The sequence below is a fragment of the Chrysochloris asiatica genome, unplaced genomic scaffold (assembly GCF_000296735.1).
Source record: "Chrysochloris asiatica unplaced genomic scaffold, ChrAsi1.0 scaffold00067, whole genome shotgun sequence".
Lineage (NCBI taxonomy): Eukaryota > Metazoa > Chordata > Mammalia > Afrosoricida > Chrysochloridae > Chrysochloris > Chrysochloris asiatica.
The window spans coordinates 12,627,247-12,646,535 of record NW_006408585.1 but is presented as its reverse complement, the minus strand read 5'-3'; the positions used below and the strand labels follow the sequence as shown (position 1 = coordinate 12,646,535).

At 39.7% G+C, this 19,289-nt stretch overlaps 1 protein-coding gene across 1 annotated transcript in view; it reads left to right on the top strand.

Annotated features, from left to right (window-relative positions):
* PELI2 (pellino E3 ubiquitin protein ligase family member 2) overlaps positions 1-14,040 on the top strand; it is a 267,800-nt gene extending 253,760 nt beyond the window's left edge. Inside the window, exons 4-6 of the mRNA XM_006864615.1 lie at positions 5,009-5,206; positions 7,292-7,480; positions 13,227-14,040. Coding sequence (XP_006864677.1) covers positions 5,009-5,206; positions 7,292-7,480; positions 13,227-13,793 — 954 coding nt within the window. The 3' untranslated portion in view covers positions 13,794-14,040. The remainder of the gene's footprint in view (positions 1-5,008; positions 5,207-7,291; positions 7,481-13,226) is intronic.
* The last annotated feature ends 5,249 nt before the right edge of the window (positions 14,041-19,289 follow it).

The following is a 19,289-nucleotide window of genomic DNA, read 5'->3' as shown; positions in this document are numbered from 1 at the left end:
CATATGATAAAGAGCCAGTGATCTTGAAGGAAGAAGTCCAAGACGCATTGAAGTCATTGGCAAAGAACAAGGCGCCAGGAATAGTTGGAATACAAATTGAAATCTTTCACCAAACAGATGCTGCGCTAGAGACACTCGCTTCTCTTTGCCAAGAAATTTGGAGGACAACTACCTGGCCAACTGACTAGTAGAGATCCATATTTGTGCCCATTCCAAAGAGAGGAAACCCAGCAGAATGCGGAAATCATCAGACAATATCATTGATATCCCGTGCAAGTTAGGTTTTACTAAAGGTAATCCAAAAATGGCTGTAACCATACATTGAGAGAGAATTTACATAAATTTAAGCCAGATTCAGAAGAGGACATGGAATGAAGTATATCTTTGCTGACATCAAATGAATCTTTGCTGAAAGCAGAGAATACCAAAAAGATGTTTGCCTATGCTTTATTGACTATGCAAAAGCTTTTGATAGTGTGTGGATCATGACAAGATATGGGAAGCATTGCGAATTATGAGTATTCCAGAACACTTAATTGTGCTCATGAGGAACCTGTACATAGTCTAAGAGGCATTGTTCAAACAGAACAAAGGAACCACCAAATGGTTTAAAATTAGAAAAGGTTGTATTCTCTCACCATACTTATTCAGTCTGTGTGCTGAGCAGATAATCCAAAAAGCTGGATTGTATGGCAACAAGATTGGAAAAAGACTCATTAACAATCTGCGATATGCAGATGATACAACCTTGCTTGCTGAAAGTGAAGAGAACTTAAAATACTTGCTGATGAGAATCAAAGACCCCAGCCTTCTGTATGAATTGCACCTCAATGTAAAGAAAACAAAAATTCTGACAAATGGACCAATAAACAACATCCATATAAATGGAGAACAGATTGAAGTTGTCAAAGGCTTCATTTTGCTCAGATTAACCATCACTACTCATGGCAGCAGCAGTCAAGAAATCGAACAATGTATTGCATTAGGCAAATCTGCTGCATAAGACCTCTTTAAAGTGTTGAAGAGCAAAGATGTCATTTTGAGAACTAAAGTATGCCTGGCCCAAGCCATGGTATTTTCAGTAACCTCATTTGCATGCGGAAGTTGGATAGTGAATAAGAATTGATGCCTTTGAGTTATGATGTTGGAGGAGAATAGTGAAAATACCATGGACTGCCAAAAAAAAAACAGATCTGTGTTGGAAGAAGTACAGCCAGTGTGCTCCTAGAAACCAGGATGGCCAGACCTCCTCTCTCATACCTCAGACATACTGTCAGGAGGGACCAGTTACTAGAGAAATATATCATGTTTGGTAAAGTGGAGGGTTGGAGAAAAAGAGGAAGACCACCAGTGAGATGAATTGGCACAGTGGCAGAAGTGATGAGTTCAGGTGTAACAAAGATTATGAGGTTGGCCCAGGACTGGACACTGTTCTTTCTGTTGCACATTGAGTCGCTATGTGTCAGTACTGACTCTTAACAACAATGGCACCTAACAACAACAACAAGAGGGGTACATTAAATATGAGAGGAGTGTGGTGCTATACGATAAGCACTGGACTGCTAACCACAAGTTTGGTAGTTCAAACCCACCGGTCCCTCTTTAGGAACCCTATACTGAGTCACTTTGAGTCAGAACCAACTCAAAGACATTTAACAACATTAAGTATGAGAATTTCTGGGTTAATATACTAAATAAGATTTTTTTTTTCTTGGCGTAAGAGTAAATAAAGGAAAGTCAAAAGACTTAACTATTGAGAAAGTAAAACAAAAAAAGAAATAATTCGTGAAAGGAATCAAATGGCATGATGAAGTATCTCAGAAAGTCTATAACAACAACATTCCTGGGATGGCACTGTAGGATAAGCACTGGACCGCTGACTGAAAGGTCAATAGTTAAGTCTACCAGCTGCTCCCTGGGAACCCTATATAGGGTCGCTATGAGTTGGAACTAACGTAAAACAAATAACGTTTTTATTTTATTGTTGTTGTTGTTGCTGTTTTAAGTGTATCAGCAACAGACTATTTTTAAATGGTCCTTCACAACAGAGAGTTTGAGAAGCACTGCTCCAGAATATGGCTAGTTACTGTGGATGTGATCCAGCACAAAGGGAAAAACTGTTCCTGAGTCCATGTGCAGACTCACAGAGACCCTGGAGATGATTTCTGAAGCTGTGAGCATTTATAGGAGCATAAAGCCTCATCTTTCTCCCATGGAGCGGTGGTAGATTTGAACTGCTGATGTTGAGGTTAGCAGTTGAACATGTAGCCACTGTGCTACCAGAGCTCCTTCCTGAGAAACAGTAGTGGGGGTAAAGTCCCCACTGTGGCTTCTATATGAGAATATGAGCACAATACAAATGCCAGCTGAAATTCAAAAACATCTTGGCTTGTGTGTTTAAAATAATAGTGCACAGTTGATCCAATAGTCAAAACAAAGGACCAACTCCAGATTTCCCACATTGAATGATTTTCTACTCAGAGAGTGTTCTTATTTTTTCTTGGCAAAAGCAACTTGAAATTTGTGTCCAAAAGTATAAAACTATGCAAGCAAGCACTCTACAGGCTAGACTTAAAGAGAAGTGAATTGGTAAACAAATCTTATATGACCAGTCAGATAAGAACCATGACTTGAAATAATTAATTCTAGCAGAATGTTCCAGATGGAATGAAACTTCATGTTTTACAGTCAATTTCAGTTAATTCATCAAGACATCAGTACATTAGGATGAACTCAGAACACGGTCTCTCTGGGCTAGAGTAATCTTTGTCGATGAGGAGCAGCTATGTGACATTCTAGAAAGCAGTGGTTTTAGCTATGAGTCCATACAGAGCTTTAAGTCTTTGTTCTCCTCCATGAAAGTTGATAGAAATGGTACAAAGGCTGAGCCATTGCGAGGGCTTACGGTTTTGTGGAGTGAGTACATTTCTGCTTACACGTTTTACTTGTAAGCTTCTTTGGAAGAGAGATTCAGAACAGGTTTGTTGCTAGGTTTGATGCCTTTATTTTCTCTAAATACTTGCCTAAATTGGTTTAAATATCTTATAATAGTCATTTGTGACTTTTCTAATTTAAAAAAAAGGAATATTTTAAAAAATGATTATTGCTAATCTAACCTAGAGTCCTGGTGTGGCACTGTGGGTTAATGCGCTGAACTGCAAAGTTGGTTTGAGCCGCAAGGTCAGCAGTTCAAGCTCACCAGCTGCTCCTCAGAAACCCTATACAGGGTCACTATGGGTCGGAACCAACTCGACAGCACTTAGCAGCAACAACAACAACCTGGTGCTGGTGTGTTGTGGAGTTGATTCTGACTCATAGTGACCCTGTATAGGGTTTCCAAGGCTGGCAGTCTTTATAGGAGCAGAAAGCCTCATCGTTCTGCAGAATGGCTGGTAGTTTCTAACAGCCCACACCTCTCTAATTCAAAGAAAATTAGAGCAATTTGACTCAGTCTTTCCATGAATCCAATGGAAAGGGAGATTTCTCAACTTTAGGATGATGAATTGTATGATTTTATACTATTGCTAATTTAGGTTTTATGTTGCATTTTTAAGCAAGTTCTGTGTTATCTAACCATAAAATGTATATATATATATATATATATATATATCCAGGCAATATGTGGCTATTTCAGTTGATGTCTCAGTGAACCCAGGAGTTAGTTTATTCTGGGTACATTTCATTTGGACAAGAAATTAAGGATTGTAAACAAACGAAACCCAAAGCAGAAGAAATAGATTCCTGTTGTCTGTTGACTTTACAGAGATAGTCTATGCATGAGGCTGCATCTGTGAGCTTAACAAAAGAAAATAATAATGCTTCAGAAAGCAAGCAGAGTTAAATGATACACGATACGTATATATTTTTTTCACTTTTATTCATTGTAGTAAAAAAAAAAATGTATGACATGGCTTATGCTGCAGATAGAATTTTGAGATCAGAATCAACATACCTGGGAAATTGGCTTTTTGGGCCATCTGATATGTGCACATCTGGGGGCTCTGTATGTGTTCCTCCCATTGGCGGCTCTGGAACCAAGTCACTACTGCTAGGAGAGAACATTAATGTCATGTTTAGTAAGAAATGGTTCATTTACATACAAACGACTTTAATTTAAGAAGTCTCTGTGGCACAAGTGACATTCATCATTTTTTTCCAGTTAGAGATTTATAGAACATAATTACATGAACATTTAAATATTCCATCTTGAAGATTTCCTTATTTGCAAGCAGATATTTAATTCTTTCTAGTACTTAGGAGAGAGCAGTACCTGTCTTATTTAGATTTATTGAATTTTCAAAGCTTTGTTAGAACTCTGAATGTTTCATAACAAAATATATTCTTTCTGGCAACATTTAAACTTACCAAGGAAAATAAGCAAGTCAAATATTATTGATAACTTTTTAGATCCCCCCCCCATTTAAAAAAAAAACACCATTTGATATTGAAATGGAAAGGCAAGCTTTAAAAATCTTTGATTTGCCAACATTCCAGTCTTTGTATAAGCCTTTGCATCATTCTCATTGGTACGAGTAATGGGAATAGACATTTTCTCTCTTTGTTGGGTTAGGGCTATTTTTGTTCGATGCCTGGGAACAATGTAGGACTCACTTCATGGACTAGAGTTGGCAAGAGGGTAGAGGTATTCCTTTGTTTGTTGTCTTCTTTTAAAATCTTACCTGCTTTTTTCCACCAAAACACCAGAGGGGGAAAAAAAATTTTTTTTTTTTACAGTGCAAGTCATATTTCTTTCTGATCCAGGAGATAAAAGCTTACGTTTAGGGAAAGATCGAATGATTTCTTCCAGAATAGAACTTGAAGCTTTGCCTTAAATGTTAAATCTGGTGCTTAGTTAACATGACCTTAGTTCAACAGGAAAAGGAACGAAGATAAAATGGTTTGTTCAGTTCTGACCATGGGAGCAGTTAATAAACTTTAGGGAGAACATGGACCTCCCATGCCATGAGATCCTTTCTAGGTGAATCATCAGTGTGTGTTCTTTGTGTAGGTGGGCAGATCCACAGAAAGCCCCATCGACTTCGTCGTCACGGACACCATTTCTGGCAGTCAGAACAATGATGAAGCTCAGATCACACAGAGTACCATCTCCAGGTTCGCTTGTAGGATCGTCTGCGACAGGAATGAACCTTATACAGCACGGATATTCGCAGCAGGATTTGACTCTTCCAAAAATATATTTCTTGGAGTAAGTTCTCTTCATAATCTTATTGTTAAAAGGGAGAAAAGACATTGTTATGACAAATTAACACTAGGTTGTGGACAGCGGTGCATTTAGTTTTGCCTGATGCATCTAGTTAGATTTGGAGATTTAAAAAGGTTTGAAAAGCCACTATTAAAAAATCAGAAAACAGTGAAATCATGGCATACTGTTTGTTACATTTGATATATTGAATCTGATATGCACAGTAACCTCTTTTTAAAAGTTATGTATGGTTACTAGCATTTTACATTATACATTGGTGATAGACTTAAGACAGTTTATTTGGAAAGGGGAGGGAAAGGCCAAATCTAGGTAATGCGTGTTTAAAGGAAGATGTTACTCATTCAACACATTTTCATTGGCACCCTAGTTCTACATACTATGTGCTAGAGATGTGATTTTACAGAAAACAAAACAGATTTAAAAAGCAAAAAGCCCTTCCCTCATGGCGTTTCCATGTTACCAAAATCCAAAAGTTATTAAGTTTTTAATATAGTTTCCATTTGAATCAAAATATTTTATAGGAGAAAAATAACGAACATTCAACATGGCCAAGTAATTGTAAGAATGCTATTGTCACCCATAACAAGAGAGGTCAAGGCAAGCCTGCCCTGCACTGGTTAACCTAGGGGTTCTCCACCATTCAAAGACTCGGGGGCGTGGTTTTTACACTTTACCATTCTTGGCACGTCAGTGTCTTGCTCAGGCTATCTTCAAGTGGAAGGAAGATAGGTTGTACAAGTCCAGACATTTCCTGCAATAGGAGATCGTCCACTGGAAGAAGAGGCAATGAAGGTACTGTTTTTAGGGCAAAGACATCTCTCCTGGTACCGTTTCAGAAGACTTCTCTCATGTCTCATTGGCCATCAAATGCCCATTCCTACCCCTGTCATAGAGTCCTGGTGTGGCACTGTGGGTTAATGAGCCAGACTACAAAGCCGTTTGAACTGCAAGGTCGGTGGCTCAAGCTCAACCAGCTGCTCCTCAGAAACCCTATATAGGGTCACTATGGGTTGGAATTGATTCAACAGCACTTAACAACAACAACCCCTATCATGGCCAAGGGGGCTAAGGTTGTAATTGTTGGGTGATAGTAACCCTGAGTCATGTAAAGAATGTCACGTGGGGTCTAGTACCATGGGAAAGTGAAATTTATTTTCTTCTGTGAAAGAAAATTACTTTCTTTTGTAAACCTCACAGATACATTCTCATGGTGTAGACAACCAAGAGTGCCTGCCTTGCTATTGTAACAAGCTGCTTGTACCTTCTACTCTTGAGGGTATAAACATTGATGTGTATGAAAATATAATGGTGACTACTTTTTGAACTTTTGTATTGTTGTTCTTGTTGTTAGGTGCCATCGAGTTAGTACCAACTCATAGTGACCCTATGCACAACAGAATGAAACACTGCCCGATCCTGGGCCAACCTCACTATTGGTGCCACGCTTTGCCATTGATGCTGCTACTTACTTAGCCAATCCATTTCGCTGGAGGTCTTTCTCTTTTTCTCTGACCCTCCACCTTACCAAACATGATATCCTTCTCCAGCGACTGATCCTTCCTGACAATATGTCTGAAGTATGAGAGACGAAGTTTGTCCATCCTGACCTCCAAGGAGCACTCTGGTTGTACTTTTTCCAACACCATAACTCAAAAGCATCAATTCATCTATGGTCTTCCTTATTCACTGTCCAGCTTTCACATGCATATGAGGTTATTGAAAATACCATGGCTTGGGTCAAGCGCACCTTCCTTGGTCCTCAAGCTGACATCTTTGCTTTGTATCTTTGAACTTTTGTACCTTTGATTAAATTTTTAGAGCATCCAGTTCTATTTCTTAAACTCTCAGGATGAATGCAATGTGTATCCAGAGATAAATCATCCATCCATTTGGGCATTTCTTTCATATTGTCAGAGTAATTGTGTATTTTTTTCTTCTGATTATGTAGCTTAAAATAGAAAATGAAAATCCATCACTTTACTCCCCTTCACCCCTACCTAGCATTTTGAAGAGATTTTGAGCATAAATCTTAGCTTGTTCCTCCTATCCTGTGTTTATGCTATCCAGGAAAAGGCAGCAAAATGGAAAAACCCTGACGGCCACATGGATGGGCTCACTACCAATGGTGTCCTGGTGATGCATCCAAGAGGGGGTTTCACGGAAGAGTCCCAACCTGGGGTCTGGCGCGAGATATCTGTCTGTGGAGATGTGTACACCTTGCGAGAAACCAGGTCAGCCCAGCAAAGGGGAAAGCTGGTGAGTTGATTTCACTCTGGAAAATATACTAAACTGCAAAGACGTTGTTTGTTGTTGTTAAGTGCCGTCGAATCAGTTCCAACCCATAGCAATTCTGTATAGGGTTTACGTGGAGCGTCTGGCGAGCTTGAACCGCCAACCTTGCAGTTCAAATGGCTTTGCAGTCTGGCGCATTAACCCACAGCGCCACACCAGGGCTCCGCTAAGACTGTCATTTTCCTCCCTAAAATGGGGAACCCTTGTACAGCTTTGGAATCCCTGGGTAGTGCACATGGTTAACATGCTCAGCCATTGTCCAAAAGGCTATAGATTCAAAGTCATTCAGAGTCACCTTGGAACAAAGACTTTCCTGTCTACTTTGGAAAATTCAGCCAGTTAAAAACCCTATGAAGCAGAGGTCTGCTCTGATATACATGCGGTCACCATGAGTCAGGGTTGTCTGAGTGGCAAGAGGTTTATACAGGTGTGAAAGCTGTGTACCATGGACCAAGGTGTGCGGCCTCAGTTCCTTTGATGGTGAAACCTTTCCCATAGCGGAGAAAGCTTTATCCCTCACCACTGTAGGAGCCTAATCTTATATTGTATGCTTCATCACCAAATGCCACTTAAATTCACATTGGGAAGAAGAAACTTACTTTTAGTAGAAAACTCCTGAGCAGTCCAAGACTAATTAGTGAATTTATAAATTACAGAATTAATTTTAAGATTTTTCCAGAACTCAAAATTAATTAAATTAGCTTTTTTTCTTTTTCCTTGAGTTCTCAGTAAGAAGTTAAGGCAGAATTCCCAAGATTCTTCACCAAAATCCTAGTTACAGCTTTTTACTTGAAGTGATTCATATACTGAAATAGCCTGTCATGTTGGTTTCTGTTTGTAAATGGCACTACTTAATTCCTGCACCCTAAAGCAATTGGTCTTTTAACCTTTTCTTCTTTGGAAAATAACCATAATACCATAAATATGAGAAGCATTAGGTTTCTGATCTTGCTGTAGCTATATGGCACAGCTGCCAAAAGAATCTTAACAAACTTGACACCCCTAATAGTTTCACTTAATTGTTAGGTAGAAGCTACCGCAAGAGAAGCAAATATCTTCTTTAAAAACCTCACAGGAAACTGTATAGGGACTACAGCATGTTCAGAGGGAAAGCTGGTGACTAACTATTTTCAGGATGGAAAAAGAAGAAACAATTTTACTAACCTTGTCTGCTAGTCTGTACTACCTTGTTGTTTTCAGGGCATTGTTCTCTTGTTACTATTTTACACTGTGATTCCATGGCAAGTATAGTATCTGCAGTTCACAGTAAAGCCTAGACTTGCAGCAGCAGGGCTAAGGAAATATGAGAAGCATTGTCTAAGAAAGGCCATGGAAATTCCATTGTATTTAAATACTCAAGAGATTGTAAGTAGGGAAGGGAGAGTGAAAGCAATTTTTCCAAATAAGTTTTTGTTATCGTTGGCTCATTTTACACAACACTGACCTAGATTGGCTGAACTGGTTATTAATGATTACAACAACCGTAGGAATTCAATAGTAGCCTCTGGGTGCAGGTATTACAGTAACATTTCAGAGGCATTAGCTCATTTTCAGCCCTGTTGGGGAAGAGGAATCAGCCCATTTTATAGATGAGGAAGGTGGTCTAGGAGATTAAAGATTGTTCAGTGTCACAGGGCTGAAAGATGGCTGCACACGGAATTGAAATTCAGGTCCCATGACTGATCTGGGCTCCTCAGTGCCAACCCTGGCAAGCACCTGAGTTGAGCGCTCCACAAAGTGAGAAGGTTTGTATCAGAGTGTCTGCCTCCCTGGGTGAAAAAGAAAGCTTTGGAATCCATGGAGAGCTGCTTGTCCAGGAAGGTCCAGCCCTGCATGTGGTTCTCACCCATTTTGGTTGTGATGTGATCTGACCCAGCTCAGCAGCTGAGTGAGCTAGAGAACTTTGCAGTTCTCCTGAAAAGAATCAACTACTTAGAATTAGCTAGAATCAACTAACTAATCAATTCAGTGGCATTCAACATAGACTGATTTTCAAGTGGAAGTCCAAGTGTGATGCTGCAGGGCAAGCGCAGGACCTCAAGGTAAGCTTGAACCACAAGGTTGGCGGTTCAAACTCACCAGTTGCTTTTCAGAAACCCTATATAGGGTCCTTATGAGTCGGAACCAACTTGACGGTTAACAACAATAACAATTTTTACATTAGTTTCTGTACGTTGCACTTAGATCTAAGTGAAAGTGTACCATACCATTGATAGTGTAACTTTGGCCATTAATAAAGATTTCAGTCCATGTGATCTTGGACTCCTCAGAGACATCTCTTACTATTAATTTGGAGACTGTGTTGGCTCTGTCTGAAATGATAGCCTACTGATTCTTGAAGCTTCTTGCTGGCAGCATTTCATGTAAATCATGCCTATCTAGAGATTGGAGTCCTGGTGTGGCACTTTAAGACAAGCACTGGACCTTGACATCGGTTTGAACCACAAGGCTGGTGGTTCAAACTCATCAGTCACTCCTTGGAAACTCTATACAGGGTCTCTGTGATGGAGCTGACTCGACAGCACTTAATAACAGCAGCAATCTAGAGATTCGATTTGGGAGTGGTGTTTGGCAATACTCTTTATTTATAATATAATCCAAAAACAAAAGGAGTAACGTGATCTGCTCAAAGTCCTAAATATTTATTCTAACAGTATTAGATGCCACCTGCCTTGACTTTTAGGTGTTGGGCTGATAACTACAAAGTCAGCAGTTCAAATCTACCAGTAACTCCTGTGGAGAAAGATGAGGCTGTGTGCTCCTATAAAGATTGCCGGTCTCGGAAACCCTATGTAAGGTCACTATGAGTTGGAATCCATTTGACGGCACTAGTTTGGTTTGGGGGGTTTGATCCTCACTTTGTGGAACTAGCTATTTTGTAGTAATACCATATTTAGCATTTAATGTAAATCAAACAACTGATGTGTTCTTAATAACAAGTCATGTTTTTGCATCATAATGGTGAATGATAAGGAGCCCTGGTAATGCTGTATAATAAACACTGGACTGCAGACTGCAAGGTCCACAGCCCAAATTTTCCAGTTCAAACTCCACGGGATAGAGATGAGGCATTTTGCATCTATGAAGATTTACAGCCTCGGAAACACTATACAGGGTTGCTATGAGTCAGAACCAACTCAATGGCAGTGGGTAGTGGTTTTATAGCAAATGATGAAACTTTGTAGTATACTTCATCAACATCATTAATTAAGTGTGAGAGAAATATCTTTTTAGGCACTTACCCTCCATTTAGTAAATAGGTGACTGGACTTTGAATCAGAGTGATGGCTAACTCATGTTTCTAATTAATGATAGAGTAACAGTAAGCTAGCTCTTCTCAGGACTTCTGAGTCTAAACCCTATTTGAGGGATTTTATTAAAACAGTATTGCCGTTGTGTGAGTAAATTTGATTAAGTTGCTTCGCTTTCCTAGTTGGGGTGAAATAGTAGAATAACCGTGAAACACTATGTGCCGGTACTGTACCTACCAAGTACTTTGTTGTTGTTGTTGTTGTTGTTGTTGTTGTTGTTAAGCGCCATCAAGTCGGTTCCAACTCGTGACCCTGTATTGAGTTTCCCAGGAGCGAGTGGTGGGATTGAACCTCCCACCTTGCATTTCAAACTGACCTGCATTTTCAGTCCAGCTCATTAACCCACAGCATCTCATCAGACCAAGTGCTTTACGGCAGTCTGAAGTTCATTGTCTCCACAGGCATTGCTCAAAGCAATCCACCAGAATGGTATTATTATATTTCCCACTTACACATGAGGAGACCAAGACTACCGTTCACTTGGCAATAAGTGGTGAGTGAGGAATTGAATTTCCTACAGTATAGCTAGATAGTTGATATGTTGCAGTTATTGTTGTTAAGCGCTGTTAAGTTGGTTCTGACTTCTAGTGACCCTGTATAAGGTTTCCAAGGAACAACTGGTGGGTTTGATCCACCAACCGTGCAGTTAGCAATTCAGTGCGTATCCTACAGCTCCACGCCAAGACTCCAAGTTAATATATTGTTATTGTTGTTGTTAAGTGCCCTTGAGTTGGATCCGATTCATAGCTACCCTGTATAGGGTTTCCGGAGAGCAATTGGGGAGGTTGCAGTAAATATATAGAAACCAAAAATTATTAGTGGTTACTAGGGTCAGGAGGGAGTGGGAAAGGGGAAGTTTATGTTGAGGGGGACAGGGGGTATTGAGTGTATGTTAATGGTGGTGGGATAATTCAGGAAAGGAGAGTGATCATGGTTGTACAATATGGAGAATGTAAACAGTGACTGAATTTTACATTTTGGTATACATATTTTCATCGTAACAAGAAAAAAATGCAAAAAATAAGCTTTCTGACCTTCTAGCATCAAAATCATAATAGCATATAAGAGAGGGATTCAGAAAGTTCATGGAAAAATCCCATCATCTTTTCATTCTACTTTTCCATGAATTTTTGAACCCCCCTTGTATTGATCTAAGCACTTTGTATTACTTTGTTGAATCCTCACACCAACCTTATCCAAATTTTATAGAAGAGGGAACTGAGGCGCACTAAGAGCTTAAGTCACCTGCCCAAGGTCACACATTAGTAAGTGACAGACCCTGGACTCAAACCCAGGGTTTCACGCTCCACACAGTCCATGCTATTAACCACTGGGGTGAGAGGGCCTCACACAGCACTTTCAGAGCCTTGATTTTGTTGTTAAGTTCCATTGTGTTGTTTCCAACCCGTAGTGACCCATATAGGGTTTCTAGGGAGTGGCTGGTGGGTTTGAACCACTGACCTTGTGGTTCAGATAGACTTTGTGATCCAGCGCATTATCCTGCAGTGCCACACCAGGACTTCAAACAGCTTCTACTCTTGGCAAGTCTGCCCCCTGTACTAAAGAACACGTCTGTTGGATGGGGAAAAGATGTTACTGATTTTTCTTGCCAGCAGTGCTTGCAAAACCAGGTCTTCAAACTGGTTCATTCTGGTATCACTCTGTGCTGAGAATTTGCCTTTGCACCCCAGATAAACTGAATCTGAATCTACATATTAACAAGCTCCCCCGGGTGATTCTCTGCATATATAATGACCCTGTTGGCCACTGGGCTTGGACTACATCCTGCACCTGGAAGTGCTGATGGAATCCCTGCTGGCCCCTGCTGCCTGTCAGCTGTTAACAGTTCTTGTATGCACCTGGTGCCAGAGCAGTCATCCTTGTAAAAACGAAAGTCAGGAGTGAACACTTGTGCGTCAGACATGCTCATGAAGGATCAGAGGCACCTTGGAGGTGAATGTGGAGCTGAGAGTCCCCAGAAGTCTTAGACCTCTGCAGTGACTACTGTGGGGCCCCTAGGGTGTTGATTGAAATGAATAGGAGACTTTGCTGTGTGACCTCTCTTGTCACCTACCAGATCAATGAGTAATTGTGTCATTGACTTAAAGGAAGAAAAAAAAATAAGTAAAAATCTAGTATTTGTGAAGTTTACTGAAATAATCACTATATTCACTGAAGTGTGGTGAGCGCCTTGGGCATATGGTGTTCAAATGAGGAAACTAAGGCTCAGTCCTACTGCTGTCAGTGGGTTGATCCTCCTCCCCTCCTCCTCCCGATAACGTTGGGCTGCACCCTGTTCTTTCCCCAAAGACGGTTCTTACTCATTTTGAGAGGAAGGAATGCTGGCGGGATTTGCTGAACTTGGCTTATAAAGGCGTGTCTGTGCAACCTTCTTGTAGGTGGAAAGTGAGACAAACGTGCTGCAGGACGGCTCCCTCATTGACTTGTGTGGGGCAACGCTCCTCTGGAGAACAGCAGATGGCCTGTTTCACACTCCAACCCAGAAACACATAGAAGCGCTCCGGCAGGAGATCAATGCTGCCCGACCCCAGTGTCCTGTGGGGCTCAACACCTTGGCCTTCCCCAGCATCAATAGGAAAGAGGTGGTAGAGGAGAAGCAGCCCTGGGCCTATCTCAGCTGTGGCCACGTGCACGGATACCACAACTGGGGCCACCGGAGCGACACGGAGGCCAACGAGAGAGAGTGTCCCATGTGCAGGACTGTGGGTCCCTATGTACCTCTCTGGCTTGGCTGCGAGGCTGGATTTTACGTGGATGCAGGACCACCAACACATGCTTTTACCCCTTGTGGACATGTGTGCTCGGAGAAGTCTGCTAAATACTGGTCTCAGATCCCATTGCCTCATGGAACTCATGCATTTCACGCTGCCTGCCCTTTCTGTGCAACACAGCTGGTTGGGGAACAAAACTGCATCAAATTAATTTTCCAAGGTCCAATTGACTGATGCCCTTGACAGCCACCTACGACTTTATTAACAAGTTACTGTGAAGATTTTGCCACTAACTCTAGATTTTACCTTTTTATAATGTTGTTTATTAAAGGGGAGGGGAGAACTGGGAAAGGGGAACCAAAAGAGGTGACAGTGATGAAACATGCCAGCAGTTTAACAGATACCAAGTGGTGTGTTGCATGCTCAAAACAGCAGCCTAGTCATTGAAGTCGGCTTGATGAAACCATAGTATCCTTGTAATGATTGGATTTTAAATGCCATGCTTTTATTTTAACCTTGGGTTTTTAACCAAGTTAGTTTCCCCCACCCACCCACCCTTTGGACAAGATTTTAAATCACAGTTTTCAATCACGGAAGAATTGTATTCAGAAGTCGTTGGCTCTCAATGTCCAGCCTTCGGTGGTGCTGGACAGGTGTTAAGTGAGAGGCACCTAATGTTAGACAGCCTTGAGAATGACTAGAATCTAACCAAATCCCAAAGCGGGTGCCTCCATCAAGTGGTATTGGTTGATGGGAGAGTACACAGATGGTGGTTTTGAAATCCAGAGCTTTTTTCTGATTTATTTTTCTTACTACCTTTGGGAGAGAGTATTCGTATGGTGATATGTCTTTTCTGTTTTGTCTGGCTTTCAAACTCTAGTGGAATTTAATTATTTTATATACCCATTCATCAAGTACCTTGGCATTTCAAAGAATGTTCCATAACTGTGAACTCGGCCTTTTTCTATTTCTGCCTAATACAGTGTGTCCCTAAGACTCTTCTTGCATGTCCGACAACTGTTTGGTTAATTTAAAATGTCGCAACTCCTAAAAAAATCCATTAAATGAGGATGATTATTGCAACAGTAGATATGGCCTGGGTACTATAATATCAAGTTGATTTGCATATTGAATTGTTGAAGATTTAAGAGTGATTAAAAATAAGCTGTTACTTTTTAAAACCACTTGTTGGGGTTTTATAATAAGTCTTTTTCTCTCTCTCTTTTTGTCCTCCTATAAGAAATACAAAATTCTGCGAGCCTGGAAACACGATATCACAATAACATTTTTTTGCTCGTCACTCTCCACCATCTGTTACCTTCCCCTGCAGTGTAAGGAGCCCTGAAGTTTTGAAAATGTTTGCAAATCAAACTAAATTTAAATGTGATCATTAGACATACACAACGCCAAGTGATACATCTGCAGAGATCATTTGAAATTCCTGATTTTCAGAGAGCAAATGAGTGTTTACTGAGGGATAATTAAATCAGAATTTCATATGAGCTCTCTACCATCCCTCCCTGTTAGTTTCATTTCATTTTGAATAATAATTCTTGGATGCTCCTTCTCTGTGTTTGGTACCAGTAGCATCACTACTTCTAGAATTTCAAGTCCTGACGTATATGTGAGACTACCCCTGCTGGCTGTGATTCAGTAGATCCCGTCTACATGCAGCTAGTATTTATTTAATAAACTATTTCTATCTTCTTTAAATTGACCATTGAAGATGTGTGCTACATGTTTTCAGCTTTTGTAAAGAGAGATAATTTATATGATTCTAATATACTATATCCATACTTGAATTGGTCTTTTCATATTTTGCCAGTATATTGTTCTAGTCATGCTAGCCCATTTTGAATGCTCTTTTCCTTAAAGTGATAAGATATATTACTTGTGGTTAATACTGTTTAATTTGACTTACTGGTTTTAAAATCTGGCCTTTTGGTTTTAAAATAGCTTTATTTTTCAATAGCGATCATTGTTTAGGGTGAGGTGTTTCTTGACTTTTTTTTTTTTTTTGATAATTTTAAATAATGCAAAAATGCAGCAGCAATTCTCCTACTGACTGCTACTCTGTTCTGTATATCATACTCTTACTACAAACAGAAAATGAAAGGCAAAATGGAATTGTCTAGAATAATTAGCTAATGCCTTTTGGTTTAGCAAGAGTCTCCGATGGTTAACATTCCATGGAAGCTATATATCTTTTCAGCTTCTGGAGTCTTTCAGCTTCACAAAACAATAAAGAAGGCATGGGTTTCCTTTTCTTAAGTATGTCTAGAGGATGGTGTGAATTTTCTTGTTACTGTAAAACCATCGTATAAGGTAAGTGACTTGCATCTGGAAAGGTTGGATTTTTCCTACTCCCTTCCTCCACCCCCCAAAAAATACCTAGAAAATTATGCTCTATTGCCACAGTTTTCCATTTCAGTAACTATAGAGATGTAAGTCTAATAGTTCTATGTGCAACATATGCCCAACAATAAAGTTATCTTCCAATCAGAAAAGGTTCTGCTGGCAAACTCCTACCTGAGTGTACGTTGAAATTTGGATAATAAGTTCTAAGCTTTTGGAAAAAGCTAACAGTGAAACACCCTCTGTCAGCGTTTAATCTTTTCCATTGCCTTCCAAGTGAGATCCTTTCTGTCCCAAGAAGCATATTTGCAAAGCAAGATCCCCCTATAATTCAACTGATGAGCTTTTTCTCACAGAATTGAGAGTAGTTTGTTTTGCAAGAATAGTTCAGAATAGGTAACTTCTCAAAGGTTACATTTGTTTTTGTGTGTTCCTTGCCCCCGTATTAAAGTGTATGCCCCACTTGCCAATGTGTATACATAGGAAATTGCCGACCGATTATACTCGTCTCAGACTGACAGAGATGCCTTTTTGCAAATAGGTTTCCATTAGGAAGGCCCCAGTTGATGTATTTCCATAGATTATATTATTTTTCCAATTGTTCATGTCAGATTACTACATACACACACACACACACACACGATTCAGAGTGGATGGGGTACAACTCTGAGTATTTTTCTAGTCTAGAATTTTTTTATTACTAATCGGTGCTGCAACTTTGAAGCATTACCCTTCTGTGGTTGAGTTTTTTGCTGAAAGGGCTACAGTTCTCACTACAGAGTCAGCGTGAAACTTTCTGTGTTTGCTTTGTTTTGCTTTGTTTTTCAACTGTAGCCTCCCCCTCCCTCCAAATTAAAATCTTTTAATATAAATAGAGAGCATATTTATCATTTCTGGATAGTTAGTTATAGAGTTTGGTACCTTTGTGCCTCAGGGAAGCCACGTGATCTAACTGGTTATAGAATTTCAGGGTTAGGATGTGAAGAAAGGACAAAGCCATTGCAAGAATGATGGGTCCCCTTAAGGGGACTTAGGAATCTGGATGCAGAAATATGCCAGGATGTGGCATAAACTTGTTTGTAGCAGACTTTGTTTTTCAGTATCAATAGGGAAGTTATTTTAAGTTATTAGTTGAAGAGAACTCTTCATAGAGCGTCAATGCCCCCCCCCCTTTTTTTTTTTCTTACATGGAAAACTCAAACCCTTGTTTTGTGGGGGCACAGTATTATTATTTGGACACTTTTAGGGTTTAAGGAGCTCGTTTTCTACTTCTTAATTTAGGTGTCATAATAAGGGGCCTGGTGCGGTGCAGTTGGATCAGCACTGGACTGCAACATTGGTCAGTAGTTCAAGCCCACCAGCTGCTTCTTGGAAACCCTATACAGGGTCACTATTGAGTCGGAACCGACTCAGCAACACTTAACCATAGTTCTCTGTTTCTGCTAAAAATTTCTCTCCTTTTCAAGCCATCTTTTTCTTTGGATTTCCATGAAAGGGTTTTGGTAATCACACCATGGTGTATGCTGGGGGTAGAAACTCTTATCTTCTTAGAGTCGTGACTCCTAACAATGGGATTTCTGATAGACAATATGTAGAAACTTGATGGAAAACCAAATCCAGATCCATTCCCTAGGTTGTTGCTGGTACACCCCCATTGTTTGACGTCCGTGGGCTGAGGAGGTCAAGTTCTTTGTTCAGAGCTAGACATGGAGCACAGCTCTACTGCCCTTGCTCTTGTCAAGACCTAGGCAAAGGCCCATGAGACATCAGGATCTTAGCAAAAGAATGTAAGCATTATTGAAGCAGTAAAAAGAAAAAGGTTGAGTATTTTCTTTATAGTAACAATGTCCTGTCAAATTAATTTTAACCCTCATGAAGAATGCCTAGGGAGAAGCAGATTATTTTTCCACTTCTACTTCACATATTTCTAAACAAGCAAAAATAAACTCGATGAAAGGGAAGTTGTTTCTTTTTAACTGAAATGACAGATTGCTTCTCTGTATTAAATATTTACCATGTATAGTGTTATGAGCAGTTAAATTTTATGGATATATTTGTAAAACTGTTCTTTTATATCTCATGTCAAATTGAAAAGTTTATTTCTTCACTATTGTACCTGTGGAAATACAAGCCATTTTACGGGAAAATCTTCAAAAACTATTAAATGGATCTCAGTATGTTTGTCAGTTGTCACTGGGTTCATCGGGACATTCGAGAGGAACTCGGTAACAAAAGTAGACTTCAGGTTTGCATTTCTCACACTTCCAAGTTTATCCCAAACCATTGAGCTTTGTTGTTATTTTTATATTCTGCATAATACATATTAAAATCTGAACTCTGAAATTGTTCTATATTTTTTATTAGAGAAATTCTATTGGTGCTTATATTACCATTTCATATGACATATATATCTCTGTCAGATAAATCTAACTTCTGCGGTCACTTAATCTGGTTTATAAAATTTCATGGATTTTCTTCAGACATCATTAAAGTCATATTGTCATTTTTGACAATCTTCACTTTTAACTACATAATAAGGATTGCGCATAAGCCTTGAAGTCTTAAAAAATTAATATGTGTAATATAAGAAAATAAATGCATTTATGGTGCTTTTGTCATCATATTAATAGTCAAGGAGTCTTAGTAATGTTGAAGAAAATAGATCTTAACTTTCCAAAAGAAGAAAATGCACACTTACAAGAATATAGGCTTTTATTTCATGGATTAACTATTAACATATTTTATTGAATCTAAAATGCCATGAATTATAAGACAAGCTATTACACAAAAACAATGTTGTTGTTGCTAAGGGCCATCAAGTAGCTTTTGACTCATAGCAATCCTGTATAGTGTTTCTGAGGAGCAGCTGGTGGGTTTGAACTGCCGACCTTGTTCAAACTGACCTTATGGTTTGATACTTACCCTACAGTGCCATACCAGGACTCTACAAAAACTATTGTGGTGAATTGCCTCTGAGTCAGTTCCAACTCATAGAGACCCTGTATAGGGTTTCCAAGGAGCAGCTGATGAGTTTGACCTGCCAGCTTTGTGGTTCAACCTGACCTTTCAGCCTAGTGCTTTAGCCTACAGCACGCCACACCAGGACTCAATTGTAAGATACAGCTGATTTAATAATGATGCCAAGACAATTCAATGAAGAAACAATAGTCTTCAACAAATAGTGCTAGGACAACTGGATATCAACATGCAAAAGAATGAAGTTAGGCCCTTACCTCATACCATACATAAAAGTTACTCCAAAATGGATCATAATTCTGAATATTAGAGCTACAGCTATTTTGTTGTTAAGTGCTGTCGAGTTGATTCTGACACATGGTGACTCTGTATAGGGTTTCCATGGAAACCTTGTGGTCC